Raw genomic sequence first — 14,443 nt, forward strand, 5'->3', positions numbered from 1 at the left:
GAGCGGGACACGATGTTTTGAAGGGTAAAGAAGACTCTGTTGTTGATATCATAAAAATATTGATATATTGTTTTTGTCTATACGATCCCAGGAAAGAAAACATGGCATGAATTAATCGAGTACTCTAATTGAACAAGCAGTTGTGAATAGCGTTTACAGGTACATTCCTCTATATTACAGAAAATACTGATTATGGCTGCAAGCACTTTTCGATTAGCATCCAATGATACACTCGCTTAGGCGAATCACAGACAACGGCGCCAGAAGTCCAGTTATCAGTTTAATGAACACTCGCACCAGATTTTTGGTCAAAAATCTTATGTAACATAATATATTCAATACTGAATATTATCAATATTCTCTAAAATCTAGGAGAAACAATGATTCATAAAATAAAAGAACATCTAAACACTAATGATTCATATTTCTATATGATTAGTCAGTGTTCGAGCAATGTTTATGTAAACTTACTAAGCCACTCTCTGAGACGTACGAGTAAGACTAAACATTTTTTAAATAGAGCTTTCCAAATAGAAATTTTTCAAACCAATTTTACATGTTACAAATGACGTAAAATATTGTAAATGAATTTTTTTTAAAGAACTTTTTGTTTAGAAAATCTAGGGATACTTTCGATTATGCTACTAGAAAGTTATGGCATACATTTGCAAAAAATCTTTTGATGTGTTTGTTTTTTTCTCAGAGCAGAAAATAATATAGCATTCATCTTTTTATGAATTAAAGGAGGAAAAGGACAATGACATTCCAAGGTAACAGGATTACAATACCCACATTTAATATCTAATTTGTTCACACTATAACTAACAAGAACATTTAAGGAGTCGATAAACTTTGTTCGTTGTATAATCGTACTTGGAAAGCCCTATAATAAAAGTCTCAAACACTGAGTTCTCTATCGAGTTGATAGGAACATCTTCACAGAAGCCATAATGCGCAAAAGTTCTATCGCTCTAGTCTAATCAAACTAACTATATCGTAGCATGTTATACATTTCATGGCATTAAAATCGATAACGTTTTGTTTCGCATTTATACACAGATTTCTTAAAAAACAATATTAGAGTACATACTCGTACATTGGTCCAATTTTTATTTACAAATTATCATCAAATTACGTGGCTACGATGTGTATAAATTTTTATACGAGCAATTACGTAGTGCATTTTGTCTTCTTTACGTAAAAAATTACATAACAGTGGATTCAAAGAACCATGAATGAGTATGTATAGTATTTAACATTATCAGACTTTTACAAATACAGTCGACGTATCATCGTAATTCTTTTGTTCGCAGTCCATGCATAAAATTCAAATATCATTTGCAATTGAAAATTCCTCGCATTATTTAGAAATTTTAAATATCACATTGCTACTTCATAGTAGCTGCGCTTTTTTCATTTTTATAGTGATTCAAGTAAGGCAATTAAAATTTGTAAACTCTACCGTTTATTGCTTCTTGTGTCATTTCAGACAGAGACGCTGATTAGCAGCCAGTTTATTTTCAAGAATTGTTTGACTAGACTGCAGCTTTAATATACTTTCTTCGTAGGTTACTTTCTTAATTTTCCGATGCAGAAAATACATGATCTAACCGTAGATCGTAACCATAGATTAAATGATTTTATATTTGAGAGTATTGACATTTGTGACATCGGTAGTGTCTAAGCATGCGTTATAGTTATTACTAGTATAATTGACGAATTATTCAATCGTATAAAAACTTACAAAAGCATTAAGAAATACATGCGATCTTCAATGTTGAACAGACAACATTTATATTTAGGAAAATAGAATTCTCTGATATGCACGTGTACTTCAAAAGTAGCGTAACATTTTTAACTCTGCAGATTAGAAACTTTATGTTGCATAGCATTGCTTTACTCTATTACTTAAACTTTATCTACATACATCACACCAGTTTCTGCAAAACTTTAGGAGAATATCGACACTTGATTATTGCTTATTTCTACATAACCATTAACATCTAGCGATACTAGTTGTAATTTTGATTTCTGCGTACGTACTCTGCGTGGAAGTCTAATACTCGTTCCAAGGAATCATTTAAGATTCATAGTTGGTGGCTCAGCGAACTGGTGTGGACACGCGAAACAGACAAAAACCAAGTATACGTTCAATTCTTAACAGTCCTGCGTTGAGCGAGACTGAACAAAAATATATAGAAATCAGAAAATCGAGACCGCGAAGGTTTGGAGGGTTTTATAAAATTCCAAAATTCTATAGTGTTTCTATGACTCAGACTAGAACACCACGATGAGTAAAAAGAAAAATTTCACTGAATTAATGACAAATCCACGGGATGATAAAGTTTGCGTACAGTCCCATAGTTACGCTGCTGTTCGAGACTTAGTATGCAAATTTGAGTGTTACGATACGATAAAGCAAAGATATACATCACTGCGCTTAGATGAATCGTACGTTTCCAGTATTCTACAATGTACACATACGCACGTGTCTACACGATTCATAGGTTTCATACTTTCCATACCCCTATTGCATGTTATTTCGTTTCTCGTTGCATCCACTCAATGTAATCAATGTTTCAACTATAACTCCTCGAAGAATGCAACTCTAGCCTTGGTAGATCCGGACTTCACTTTTTTCAATGTACTGTACTTGTTCTCACCAAGTCGCACTTGTTCCTCATGCAATTGATCCAATTCGCACTGTTTTTCGCCAACCTTCATCACTTCGATTTCTGTGCGCAACTCTCTTAGCTGTTCTTGCAGGTGTTTGCTCTTCTCCCAATAGTCTACTCTTTCCTTTTCAATCTCTAGTGATAACTGATCAACATCTCCATCGGCAATCAAGTCGTACGAGGTTAAATCGGTTGGTAATGGTTCTGTATCTAGTTGCAACGTCTGAAGATCGGCTTGCAAATCCGACGGAAGTACTTGGGTTGATGGAAACAGATTTGGTACAGGCTATAATAAACAAAATAGTTTGAGAAATATCATGTACAAAGCAAGCTTAGCGGAGTCTGGAATCAGGATATTTACAGTTATAGTGGTGGTGTAAGCATTTCTGCTGAGGAACTCTAACAACTTTTCTTTCGCTTCCTTCTCCGCTATGCGTGCACGTAGCAATTCGTCCTTCAATTTTTCAGCCTCGGCAGCTCTTCTCTCTGATTCTTGCACCAATCTCTCAGTCAGCAATTCAGCTTCTCTGGTCTTGCGTTCAAGGTGAACCTTCTCCTCCTCCGTTTTCATGTTATTCAATCTTATACGTGTGATCTCCTGTTCTGCCTCGGAAGCTTTTTGACTCAACAACATTGCTTCTTCCTCTGCCACGCGACTCTTTTCAGCCAAGAGGTCTGCAGTCTCTTCTGACCTTCTCTGTAATTAATTTCAATTTTTTTTTTTTTAATGTATATAAAAGCAATGTTTTCATATTTGATATTGATTGTTATCTTACGAGTGCTTCATTGGCTAAACGAATCTCTTCTTGATATTGTAGAAGTCGTTGCTCCATGGCTGCTTTTTCTCTTTCTGCTGTCTCTCTGAGCTGTTTCTCTCTTGCCAACTTGTTTCTTTCGATTTGTCTCCTAACGAAACGGAATCGTTACATAGAAGAAGTTATGTAATGTTATCAATTAACCAATTAATGTATAATAATACTTATATAAATTACATTTTTTTAAAGAAATTCAACAACCTTTTTAACATTTGGAAATATCTCTCCCATAATTTATATGAACTGTAAATAAGTGTACTAACCTGAGTAAAGATTTATTTAATTATTCTTAGATTTCAGGCCCTACAAAATTTGAAACAAAATGGAGGAAAAGGGAGTGTAGTTGTTAGGTTTGAACAGAACTGTTTATTAGGATAATTGTATTTTTATAAACATTTGTTATTGAAATTTAATTTATAAAAATATCTAATATTCAGCTGATGTTTTGCAATGTATGTATGTCCAAAGTCTTACCTTGATTTCTCTTCTTTGGCCTGTGCTTTCATCTGTTGCACCTCCATAGAGTCAGGCTTGCGTCTCCTCATAAACAGATCATGGTTCCCAATACACAGGTCCAGGATCTTAACAAATAATATGTGAGCAGCTTTGTCATTGCTATGTTCGTCCAACCCTAAAGCTATCAAACCCTTCACCCAGCTGCCAACATCTGACTGTTTTTTTACCAGTTTATTCATGCGAACTTTCTGCGAGAAGAATACGAAGTTCGGCGATGTCTTCTCCACAGGTTTTATCACGAATTTCTTGTCATCGAAACTAATATGCCGTATCTCTGACCACGTGAATGTAGTTTTCGGTGCCAACTTGTTCTCCTTCTCATAGATATTCAATCCAAGGGCTGTAACTCCAAGCCAAAGGTCAGTCTCTTTCTTGTTCTGTAGTCCAATGTAAAAAATGAAAGTATTAAATGAATATTTCAGAGATCCATAGATCTATTTGTATATATCTAGATAATTGGTTGTAGTTTGAAACACTTACACTAATAGGAAAATAGTTAACACCATACATATCAAGATCCTGTGCAATTTTAAGGTACTCCATCTCTGCTTCATCTCTAGACATTCCACGGTGATCTGCATACCAAATTTTTATCCTATCCTCCCACATTTCAGATGTCATCTGATATTGATCTATGACTCTCTGGGGCAATAAAGCTTCGCTAGCGAGCATTCCTGGACGGTAGGAGACTTCGTCATAGTCCCCATACTAGATCATATACGAGGTAAAATGTAGATTTCAAGAGTTGATAACAAAAGAAAACATTGCAGAATGGGGTACCTTTGCCTGAACAGCATAAGAAGCTAACAGTACGGATGCCTCTGGTGGACAGTAGATGTCCATAGAAAGGATAGCTTGTTTAACTTGAAGGAAGAACAAATGTTGCGTTACTTCTTGAACTAATTCTTCTGCAACATCTTCCGGATAAAATTTTGCCAAGAACATAAAAGGTGTTGTTGGTTGTTGGGAAATACACTGATCTTGCACTAAAAAACAATCAACTTACAGAGAAGCATTCGAGAAATAATCTTGTAAACTTTTAAATTCAATGACATACCTTTCTTGTCCAACTTCAACCAGGATATGAATCCTTTAGTGTCCTCATACTGAAGTCCAAAATACCATGTTTCCCTCAATCCTATTGTACGGCAGACCAAATCGAACAAATCTCGTCCCGTTGATCTCCACTGTTGATAAATTAGATCTTTATGTAGATGTAGTGATTTGGGAAAGGTAAACGAAACTAACCTCCAAACTGAATTCTAGTTCAGCATCCAAGGTACAGACTTTAACGGGAAAAGATTTTCCAGACTTTTTCCTTCGAAACGGTGGCATTTTACTCCTCATTATGTTCACTCAACATCACGAAAGACAAGATAATCAATATCGCAAAAAAATAGAAGAAAAAAAATTAAAGCTCCTAAGTCTTTCGTCAGACTTGAAATAGAAATGTTTATATTTCGCTCTCGAAAGAACGAGTCGGATGATAGATAACCTTACCTACGCATTCGCAGCATATTGACCAAATACATTGAAACGTGTAATTAGAATTCTGTTGGCTCGATTTTCGTTTGAGACCATAACAATTTCGGCTGAAACTTTCCTCATTGAATCATCACATCGTGCTGGTCTTTTTCGAAACTTTATTTCTAAAGCAAAAACGAAAAAGGGAGGAAAAATGGAACCAAATGGAACTGTCGCGCAGAAAGGAACGGCCTTCTGTGTTTCGAAACGGTTTTCGTTCAGTTTACTTAATAAATTTCGGTCGATTCGCGTAACATTGCTTTCAACGCTGACTATACTGTCAATGTAGACATTCTAACGTTTCCTTTTTCATTAATTTGAAATATATAACACTGATACAAAGTAACATGACAGAGGCGGCACTAAGGGACCCAAGCTCCTTAGTTACTCGAAGATAGGTGGTAGACAGATTAATATTTGTCTCATTTCCCTTCTTTACCGATTACCTAAAAAACGAATTGTTCTATAGCGCACTCTATATCTGAGAATGTTAACTCTGGGAAAAAATATAATCTAGTAGCTCACCAGGTAAAGCAAAATAATATACCTCTTGAGACTGTAATAAATTAATGCTCAGTAAATAAGTGGTTCAATATTCAAGTTTTAATGATTACACGTTTTAACACCCAGAAAGCAATTTATTAATTAAACAAAATCAATAAGAAATTCAAAAAGATAAACGAAACATAAGACAGTAGAAGAGATCCTCTTCTGAGTCAACAAAGAAGTTTCCGCCAAAGTAAAGATGATAATCCACTGCGGTGTCGATAAAGAAGTTACCATTATCAGGTGTCGGCCACAATAATTGTGGGGTTACACAATTTATCGATTTTTACATGTATTGTTCTTCACACATGTTTCATACTTCACATAGATAATTGTTTGTAATTGGCTATTGCGTTTGAATGTAGCGGATTTTAATTACGTTTTCTTTTATCGCGTAATTCATTTTTCCGTTAGTTGCAATTATTTTTAACATTCCCTTAACAACCGTCATTAAGTTCAAACGTGTTTCCAACCAGCTCCTTGAATTCAAATTGTTAATCTTATCTTGTTCTTCTTGTTTAAATAAATCCATGTTCGTAATTCTTTTATGTATAATCCCTACATAATGTGGTGGACGCACTCATCATCGTCGATAAGAAGATTTATGAAGACCGTCGATAAAGAAGAACTAACTGTTAACTCGATGATACTCGATGTTATTTATTTGATTGTCTTTTGTGAAACATAATTTAATTTTGTTTGCCTTTCAAATATTTAAACACACTTTCTGTCAATCCATTAAGCAAGAGAGATCGTTTAAAATAAATACCAGAAATTGTTATTCAATGAAAACTTTTATTTAGTCTACATTAAAATATAATATGGGTAAACCTTCCCCATAATAATTGGTAATATGGCGCCATCTACCAGGAAGAAAAGAAATTATTCGAGGACAAACTTGGACGTTTTCCCAACAGTGGCGCTATAATCGTGCTCCGAAAAATAATTCGATTTATTTGCCGCTAGATGGCTATTCATTTATGCGAAAATACCGGGAAGCTGTGATAGTTCGAAAGTTTAAAAAAGAAGACAAGTTTATTATAGTATAAAACCTTAAATTTGATTTTTGGTTGATCTGCTCTCGTCATTGTTCTTGATCGTTTGTTCCCGAACCCTGATTGAATGCTAGATTTGCGTTATACTCTGTTTAGTTTTCTTATAGTTTTCTATGAAATCACCGATAATAACTATTGGAGATTAGGAGCGTCTCGTCATCACTATAACTGTGATGTTTATGAATTTAATTTAAGTAGCAGGTGTTTCTTTTACGCACCATATCTTGTTTTCGTAGCTAATCCCACGTAATACGGCGTCAAATGTCTGCAGCATTTATCTATAAATTTGTAGTAATGGAAGCAGAGGGTGATAAACATTTAAGGCAGTTTCCATAACGTATTCTAGAAAAGTCTATCAACGATGATACAATTATCGATGTAAAATAAACTATTGCAAATGTAGGACTTGTATCTTCCAAGATTTGTACTTTGTATTTCTTCATTCATATCCATGGCAACGTTCAATAGCATTTGCTTTTGAAATAATTGATGAATGATGCTCAACGTACGATCTATTAATTGATAGATTAATAAATATTCTAATATTTATTATTACACTGAAATACATCCTATACACAATGTTTAATATTTTCGTAATTATGTGTGGGAAAATTTGAAGTACAGATGACGCAACAACTGTAATTATTTGTTTGCTCGAAGAATAGATTATTATTTTTTGTACTACATTCGTAATAAATTACTTTTAAGTGAACTGCGATATAAATTGTCACATAATGTAATTCGTTACAACCATTAATTGTTCGCTTTGTATGCACATGTATCTTACAATTTTATCTTCCCAAGTAGGGGGAACCTTGTTTATTCTGTATTCTTCGTATGCATTCCCTTAATCGCATAGAGCAAAGATACACATGCAAAGTTCTGAAGTAGTGTATCGTCTTAACTAAATGATGCGTTACGGTTTATCAGGCAATTAAGTTTTCTTTTTTTCAACCACAGTCCGCAGCAGTGTGCAAATGCTGTTGCAATAAACACCTTCTGTGCTAGTTAAAATAACCGCGCATAGTTTCCACCATGTGTCAAGCGTACGCGTACAATTTGCGTGGAATTTGTCGTTTTTAAATAAATAGTTACTTGTAGCAGTGCCCGTTTAACTGTCAACAGTCTGAATTCATATTTGACTTTGTACGAGTACGTTGATGAGGAGAATCGTATGGTGAACGATTGTTGATATGCGTATTTGCTGTGTACATTTACATTGTTCTTAATGGAAAATCAACAAGATTTATTAATTGGGTGATTAAAAGACATCGTTATGTCTTCAATTAAGGAAGAGATTAATCGTTAAACAACACCTTCACTTAAACTATTTATATTTTAAATTATTTATTGGTTAGTAACAGAGTTGCTACATAGCAGTATTTTAATGTTTACTCTTTTTTGGAGTATTCATAAATTTATTAATGATATAGTTGTTTCAATAGCTTTATTTCTTAGTTCGGCAGATTCACTTTCAATACATGTTTAAAAGTGAAATATTTTTATTAGGTTATGAACATTTTATAGCAATTAAGTTTTTAAAATAAAACTGACAAAATGGCAAGTAAATTACCACAAGAGTTTCGAAGGTACCATCGTAATCGAAACCAATTGCAACATATTCTGGATGAAACCCAAAGAGCACTACAATCTATCAATGTCGAAAATATTTTTCCTGGAGGTAAATATCTACAATTTTCTGATCTTAGTACTTTAAGAAATAATCTAGAGCTAAAAATATTTATTTTATTACAGAGAATGTTGTTGAGCAACTGTTGCCTCCTCTGACATTAGATAGAATCACCCATATTTTAGCAAATTCTCCTGCCATTGTTATTTTTGGACAAGATAGTAAATCAAAAGCAACATTGGTCAATAGCTTGATTTCTAATGATGTGTTACCAGTATCTAATGGACCTTGGCGGTGGATTAAGCTTACTTATGGGCAAACAAATCATATCAGTCTTACTTTAGGCTTAGAATACGAAGTAGTTGGAGACTTACAAGCTAATGAAAAACCATGGAGTACTCTTCCTGTTGAAGATTTAACAAGATCAGGTGGTGAAGATATTAATTGTCCAACAGTACTTGAGGTTAAGCTTGATCAACCTATACTAAAAGATGGTGTTCAAATATTTATTGCACCAAATAATGGAGCAGTGAAAATACTTGCCAAGGGACTATTACCTATTTTACCAATATTTCTATATGCTCTTGGTGAAAATCCTTTAACAGAACAAAACATAGAAGAATTGAGGGATTTGAAAGAAACATATCCTTTTAATCCTGTACTCTTTATATCATCGTTAGGAAATATCACATTGACTACTATTGATGCAGAATTGACTGAATCCGAACAACATAGACTACAAAATCAATTAAACCCTAATGATTCTCCATCAGATAAAAATGATGACGACAGTATTGACTTTGACAAAATGAATTCACTGGGTATAACATGGCTGGACCAGCTGACGCACTTAGGTTTTCTTGGTATGGAAGAATCTGTTGAAGTTGATCAACTGTCTTGGTTAGTCGGCGGACAATACGTTAGTTCTAGCGACTTGGTGGATTCATGCAAAAAGACAGATCGGATTTTATATTTTATTCATGGATGTTTGCAAACCTATCTTATTAATGCTAGCACTTATTTAAATGAAGTACATACAACTAGTCTACGAAAATTTATTTTAAGCGCGTTCGATATGGCACGTAAAATTCAAATAACTCCAAGAAGAATACAATATGCTCAACTGAAAGAAAATGAATTATTTGCCAGTTTGATGAAAATCGTCAATGAAAATCAACAGGAATTAACTGAATTAATACAAGCTATCATACAAGAGATGAAAAACGATGTATTATTAGAGAATGATGTATATCCATGTCAAAGCATTCCCTTTAACGATACAGAAAGGGTAGAGTGGTCTGCAACTATCAGAGCCGCAACTTCCGAACTTCAACGAGTGGTGCTTGGACGTTTAGGTGAAAAAGTTGCTAAGCAGATTGTAAATTCTGTCAACTGTTTGCGTGAGACATTTGTCGGCACGTTACAGCGATGTTTATTAAGTCTCGAAAAAAGCTGCGAACGCGATTCTTCTTCGCTGGCTAGCGATGCTTTAAAGCAAATACTTTCGGCCGCATATAATATCGAGTTAAATAATTCTTCGCCGTCTTTGATACATTCTTTCTTAGAAAGATTGAAACAACTGTTTAAGTCTCTACCTTTGCCGTGGTCACCAGCGCCAATTTTAGATGCAGCTTGGCGAAAAAAAGTTACTATCGACATATTGAATTCATTATCAGCGGCAAAGCTAGCTAGAACAATATCTACACAATTCAGAGATAAACTTAAAGCCTCGCACGATTCGTTCCAAGCAGCCCTGAGATCTTTGGAAAATTATTATTCTGGAAAATTAGAGAGAACCGAAGAGCAGAGAATAGCAATCAGAATGTATCATGCTCCTAGATTAGCTAAATTAGCGCTAGAATCAACATCGATGACAGACGTTGTTCGTTATGGAATTCCTCACTGTGGTAAAGAAATTGGCCGTGGTCAGTACGGTGTAGTATTTGCTTGCGATGGTTGGGGCGGTGCTCCAGGTCCCTGTGCGGTTAAATCAGTCGTTCCACCAGATGAAAAGCATTGGAATGATCTCGCTATGGAATTTTATTACACTAGATCTATTCCAGATCACAAAAGGATAGTAAAACTTCGAGGATCAGTTATAGACTTATCTTATGGTGGAGGATTTGGCCTTGGATCTGCAGTTCTTTTGATATCGGATCGTTTAAGCCGAGACTTATATTGCGGAATACGTGCTGGTTTATCTTGGCTAGAGCGTATACAAATAGCAATAGATGTCTTAGAAGGAATACGATATCTTCATTCACAAGGACTTGTTCATCGAGACATTAAGTTGAAAAACGTACTTCTTGATACAGAAAACAGGGCTAAATTAACCGATCTTGGGTTTTGTATCACGGAAGCTATGATGTCGGGAAGTATCGTTGGAACACCTGTTCATATGGCACCAGAACTTCTCTCTGGTCATTACGATAGTAGCGTCGATGTATACGCATTTGGGATACTGTTCTGGTACATATGTGCAGGGCATGTAAGATTACCGTACGCTTTTGAGCAATTTCATAATAAAGAACAATTGTGGACTAGCGTAAAAAAAGGTAATTTTAATGTCATTCGAATCTTTAAAGATTTATTTTGTTTCATATGTTTTTAAATAATTGTTCTTTTGTCATAACAAGGAATACGACCTGAACGATTATCTACCTTTGACGACGAATGTTGGAGATTAATGGAACAATGCTGGTCCGGAGAACCGTCCAAACGACCCTTACTCGGGGCAATTATACCAGTCTTAGAATCGATTCAGCAAAAAGCAGAAAGAGGCAAGTCCTTACAACAGCTCCCTACATTGAAGCTACAAGAAAGTTCGTCATCAGAATTGAAAAATCTTGCATTAGCATTAGCAGAACCTTATAATCAAAGAGGTCGTGTAATGAGTCCACATCCTGCAAAGCGTAGAACAATAAGAACTGTAAAACATCCTGTTTTTCACATTACTAATCTATTTCAAGCGAGTGTACGCCCCAATCTATACGTTCAAATGCGGGAATACTAAAAATATTTAACATTTTCTGTTCTTAATTTATACTTGGAAAAAGATCTGATTATATTTAATTGTGTTTAAAAGATACTTGAATTAATTCATCATTTTCTGCTGCACATATTTGACATTATTTTCAATAGTATTTCAAATGCAGTATTAATTTGACGAGCTTCTTATTAGTGTAATTTTTGTACACACTTTTTTCATTTTACTAAAAATTATGATAACAGAATGTATTGATTCATATTAATGTAATGCATATTTAATTGATTACAGTCATGACATAAATGTTTGTTTATACTAGGAATATAAGTAATTGCAATGTTTGATATTATTTTACATATGTAGTTAGTGGTATATACTCAAAATTTTTAAAAGACAAGACAAAATGTACTTGACGTTGCACTTGTTACATATGTCAGCTGATATCTCATTGTGATAGATACGTTATTGTGAATAGGAAAAAGATAACAAAATTAAAAATTGTATATTAACTATTGAAGAATAAATAAAGTTTTCCAGTTTTCTACATGTCATTTAAACGGTATCGTAATTTTCTTTCTAAACATCCATTTAATATTTTAAGCATTTCAATCTTCATAGTGACTTAACACTAGAACTATTGTTGATGCATACTTATCGAATATATTTATAAAATTAGTAATGATTTTATAGTTCTAGTGTTAACGACAAATACTATGTGTTATATATACTAAATTTATATTGTTTTCAGATGGCAAATTCTCTGAAACAGAATACACATGAATCTCCAAGTGGAATTCAAAATGATGTTAATAATTTTTAAAACCGTTTTGTCATTTGATACAAAGTATTGTGATTTTATTATGCAGTTTGGTGTTCAATATAAATAGATTTTTAATAACCAATAGGTGTTGAGAACCTGAGTCATTGTATATTTGTAAATGAAAGGAGAGACAGTAATCTCTGGAGGTATGAAATAATGTTTTTATGAATCAAGATTGTAACTTGTACAATAGTATTTTTATTTACTCTTAGAACCATAAGTATGTATAATGTATCATTACACTTACGTCAATACTTTAAGTTTTGCATTCTAAAGATCCTAATTTCTTATGAACTAGTCATAGTAACATTGTATTGCTCTATTTAATATAATTGTGTAATAAAGAAATATACTCATAGAAAAATTTAATTGACCTGAGAATAAACATACAATAAATGATACACACTTAAAGTAATAAGTCAAGATTGGATTTTGCTTTCTCTAGGTCATGTAAGAATCTATAAAATTGACTTATTGTCATTTCTGTAAACACACTTTTAGTTTTAGCACCTTCCTCTAACTCTAATTTAAGTTGTAGAAATGATTTTCCCACAGTATCAGATTCGTTGCTTGCTGCTGTTACTGTAACAATTGTATATTTTCTTAGTACTCAATGTTTTACATTGTTTGATGAAACAGAACCTATATAATAATACTATTTTGTCTAATTTTTAATTAACTAATTACTATAACAATATATATTTAACTGAAGCAGAATTGTTTTTATATATACTTCTGAGCTACCCATAACCTAAAAAAAGATATTTTAAAGAAAATGTATAAATAATGTTCGCAAACATGATTTTTATACAAATTTCATGGGGTAGGCTCACACAATTGCTATTTGAGTATCTATGTGAAAACATTTTCAAAAATAAAATGTACAAAGCGTGAAAGTTCATTGCAAATTATCTTTATCTTAGGAACAGAGGATGCTAACATTGAATTCCAATGAGAAGTATGTATTTGTCTCCTACAGAATTCTGTAGTCTTCAATTTTGTCCTAAATTCGTCTACGTGCAATTATTGTGTAGTTTGTTACTAAAAATTATACAAATTTTGGATTCCATTTGGTATATAATTTAATCGCAAAGTCCAAAATATTTATTTGTAACCTATTCTATTTATTTGTAACCTACATTATTGTTGAAGGTTATATATTCTTACCACCAAATCTCCATGAAACATCAAGTATTTTGCTAACAGTTTTAACCATTTTATAGGATTATTTGTTACTTTTTAATATGTACATGTGTACTCCGATATGGCAGGTCGGTATGCAGCAGATATTTCTGCATAGAAATGGTAATACCCAAAGATACACGGCTGCCCAATAAAAACGAGATGGCGCTTTCTTGTATTTCTGTATTCTGTTCTACAATGTCAGTGCCGTAACAAGGGCGTGGCGAAGAAGGCGCCTGCCACGGGACGAAAGAAATTTTTTGCGGCCAAAATAAAAAATACTGTGCACGACTTATTTTTAAAAGCATTTTAATGTAACTAGTACTAATACTAATAGAAATAAATTAAAAAATGCAATGTTTGAAGATACTTGAAATTCTCTTTCGTTTGTTTATTGTTATTATGTAATTTATGTAAATTTTTGGTTTAATGTATATATCTTTAATAATGTTAATAAATGATTTATTATTGGAAAAAGTAACGAAGACAATTGCTTTTTTAATAACTACGATATTAAGTCATAAAGCTAACTATACACTAGTGTCCGAATATTTCTGGGAGTCACTGTATACAGGGTGTCCCAAAAATGTTGAAGTTCCTTGAAAGGGGTGGTTCAGGAGGTGATTTGAAACAACTTTTTCCTTTGCGAAAATGTCGGATGGGGCTTCGTTAAGCAGATATTAACAAAAAACCC

At 33.5% G+C, this 14,443-nt stretch overlaps 2 protein-coding genes across 6 annotated transcripts; one reads left to right on the top strand and one right to left on the bottom strand.

Moving 5' to 3' along the window:
- Positions 1-39: 39 nt before the first annotated feature.
- LOC128877805 (merlin) lies at positions 40-5,918 on the bottom strand. 4 transcript variants are annotated; one of them, XM_054125350.1, is made up of 10 exons: positions 5,507-5,917; positions 5,255-5,363; positions 5,064-5,193; positions 4,787-4,992; positions 4,487-4,714; positions 4,174-4,383; positions 3,965-4,071; positions 3,452-3,581; positions 3,037-3,372; positions 40-2,961 (listed from the first exon to the last, which is right to left on the bottom strand). In XM_054125350.1, exons 1-10 carry the CDS (start codon positions 5,536-5,538, stop codon positions 2,584-2,586), a joined length of 1,866 nt encoding a protein of 621 aa, XP_053981325.1. In that variant the 5' UTR covers positions 5,539-5,917; the 3' UTR covers positions 40-2,583. The 4 variants fall into 4 exon arrangements, with proteins under 4 accessions (XP_053981325.1, XP_053981323.1, XP_053981322.1 ...); XM_054125348.1 differs by having other exon boundaries at positions 3,965-4,383; positions 5,255-5,324; positions 5,507-5,918; XM_054125347.1 differs by having other exon boundaries at positions 3,965-4,383; positions 5,507-5,918.
- A 2,097-nt stretch (positions 5,919-8,015) lies between these two features.
- On the top strand, positions 8,016-12,969 carry LOC128878398 (dual serine/threonine and tyrosine protein kinase-like). Of its 2 annotated transcripts, XM_054126559.1 has the most exons (5): positions 8,016-8,484; positions 8,641-8,812; positions 8,887-11,316; positions 11,398-11,541; positions 12,496-12,969. In XM_054126559.1, the coding sequence occupies exons 2-5, from the start codon at positions 8,689-8,691 to the stop codon at positions 12,525-12,527; spliced, it is 2,730 nt and encodes a 909-aa protein (XP_053982534.1). In that variant the 5' UTR covers positions 8,016-8,484; positions 8,641-8,688; the 3' UTR covers positions 12,528-12,969. The 2 variants fall into 2 exon arrangements, with proteins under 2 accessions (XP_053982534.1, XP_053982533.1); XM_054126558.1 differs by lacking the exon at positions 12,496-12,969 and having other exon boundaries at positions 8,021-8,484; positions 11,398-12,471.
- Positions 12,970-14,443: the final 1,474 nt, after the last annotated feature.

The sequence above is a fragment of the Hylaeus volcanicus genome, chromosome 6 (assembly GCF_026283585.1).
Source record: "Hylaeus volcanicus isolate JK05 chromosome 6, UHH_iyHylVolc1.0_haploid, whole genome shotgun sequence".
Lineage (NCBI taxonomy): Eukaryota > Metazoa > Arthropoda > Insecta > Hymenoptera > Colletidae > Hylaeus > Hylaeus volcanicus.